The sequence below is a fragment of the Adiantum capillus-veneris genome, chromosome 30 (assembly GCF_014529385.1).
Source record: "Adiantum capillus-veneris isolate H3 chromosome 30, ASM1452938v2, whole genome shotgun sequence".
Taxonomy (NCBI): Eukaryota; Viridiplantae; Streptophyta; class Polypodiopsida; order Polypodiales; family Pteridaceae; genus Adiantum; species Adiantum capillus-veneris.
Genome location: NC_140960.1, coordinates 57,574,631 through 57,576,980, shown reverse-complemented (window position 1 = coordinate 57,576,980; position 2,350 = coordinate 57,574,631). Strand labels below are relative to the sequence as shown.

At 45.6% G+C, this 2,350-nt stretch overlaps 1 protein-coding gene across 1 annotated transcript; it reads left to right on the top strand.

Moving 5' to 3' along the window:
• The first annotated feature begins 255 nt into the window (after positions 1 to 255).
• Positions 256 to 1,209, top strand: LOC147418014 (uncharacterized). The gene is made up of 2 exons (XM_086507062.1): positions 256 to 681; positions 778 to 1,209. The coding sequence occupies exons 1-2, from the start codon at positions 256 to 258 to the stop codon at positions 1,207 to 1,209; spliced, it is 858 nt and encodes a 285-aa protein (XP_086363188.1).
• The last annotated feature ends 1,141 nt before the right edge of the window (positions 1,210 to 2,350 follow it).

Here is a 2,350-nt window from a genome sequence, read left to right as displayed (position 1 = left end):
GACCTAGCATACCCAGTTACGCAAAGAGAAATCATGGCTATAACTAGTGCCCAGCAGGCCCTGACGTAGTGCTACCACACTTGCAGATCGGCAGGGTCCTGGCGGATGTGAAGGACCCCTAGACCGTGCCCATTGACACACCCGGAGAGGAGAGGACGCTTGCCTTGACCTACCCTGTAGGGATTCAAGGCCTCTTGGAGGCCTGTCCATCTGTCGGCTCATCCTCGGGGCCACCAAAAGGAACCAGCACTCAGGATGCCATCCCATGAGGTAGAGATTACCCATTTATCCTCCATTGTGGTGGGTGGGGAGGAGTTTGTGTTTTTACATGATCTGGAGAAATCCTTCGAGCTTCCCATGAATGAGTGTTTTGCCATCCTCGATGCCCATGGCAAGTTTGAGGTTGATACCACCACCTCCCATGGCGATGATCTCCTACTGCCCATGGGGAATACTGTGGCGGACACAGTGGCGATCGCACAAGCCGAGGTGGAAGCGGCCGAGCAGGCCAAGGTCTCTGAGGAGGAGTTTGTGGTCGTGCAAGCCATGTGTTTGGCTAAACGCACAAGAGTGGATTCACCATCACCTGCTACAACACCTATTTTGCTTGATCCAAAGGGGAAGTCAATTGTGGATCTTTACTTGCACCCGGATGCTGATGAGGAGGATCGTAGACAAGAGGTATACATTCTCACTTAAATTTGATTGTTACAATTGATTTTGTTATTGTTATAACTAATTTTTTTCCATATTTCTCACAAATCCTATGTTTTGCAGGATGTTTTGGAGGTTGACGCCTGGGCGCAATGGTCAGGGGAGAGGAGGACGGTGTTTGGACCTCAAGTGGCACTTGCTCACTACCTCGGCACAGTTCCGACTGGTGATGTGGTGTTTGTGCATGCCGACTACTCCCCCAATGGACGCTACAACATTTTTCCCCTCCGTTCACTCTCCAAGGCCTTGTGCTTAACAACCCTTGCCCAATCGGCCAACCTTGTAGTGCTTGTAACGAAAGATTTTGCAATATCCACTTTCGGCGTCAACTTTTGCGGGCGCCTCATCGCCCATGTCGGCATGAACCAAGATGTAGGGGTTAATAACACCCAAGAAATTACAATCGCTTTGCTTAACAAGGAGCCACCCCAAAAGGCCAAGCGCCAGAAAATTGTAATTCGAAAGATCCTAAAGCAAAGTCCGGATATCATGTAATGATTTCCTTAATGAATCTAGTTTTTGGTTTCTATGACTCTCTCTTACTTGCAAGCTTTTGAATTTTATGTTTGGCTTCCAATGTGTTTATGAGAAGCACCCGTGCTTAGTGAATCATGTAGTTTTTGATGCATGCTGGGTTGGAAAGCATGTTGGCTAGCCAACTTGCATTAAATCATGGGGAAAGTTATTGATATGCCTACAAAAGGGCTTGGGAAGCCCCAAAATGGGCTGCCACAAGGGCGTGCATCTGGGTCTTCCATAAGCATATGGAAGGGGCAAATGCGCGCCCTTGTGGCAACCCATTTTGGAGCATCTCAAGCCCTTTAAAAGGCTTATCAATACGTTTCCCCATGAATTAAGACAAAATGGCTAACCAACATTCACTCCAACCATAGATCTTTTCATAACCAAGTTGTTGTACAAGCCCAGATAAATTTCAGTTGCAAAACCAAAACTAATTACATGTATACTTCAAAAAATCTATGCTACATTGACTTAGTGGGACATACACTTCCTGATGCATCTAGGCTATTTGAAGCATTGAAGCAAGGGAAATATCTTGAATGAAGGGCAAAACATCCTGGAAAGCTTTGGAAAGACCTTGGCAGGCCCTAAAAATGGCTGCCACAAGGGCGTGCATTTAGTCCCTTCATCGGCCTGTGGAAGCACCAAATGCGTGTCCTTGTGGCAGCCATTTTGGGGGCATTCCAAGCCCTTTCCAAGGCTTTCCAGAAACTTTTACCATGCATTCAAGATATTTGGGTTGCATCAGTGCTTCACATAGCTTGGATGTATTAGGAACTGCATGCTTGACTTAGCCAAGGTGCTTAATGTAGGCAAGTTTTGTCAATGCCAAGCTTTAAGCTATATACATACAAAAGAAGGTAGACAAAACATGGACCTCTACTACATTGCATGGTACACAATTAAAGCAATACAATGCAGAAAGAGTGGAGTATACAATCAAAAGACGCTTATATTCAAATTCTAATTCCCAATCTTGGAAGTTCTGTAAATACAAAAATGGTTTGATGACTAATTACAAGCTAATGCTCATGGCCCAAACAATGAGCAAGCTGCATATCCTTGGGCATAATCATTACACGCTTTCCATGGATGGCACATAGGTTCACATCCT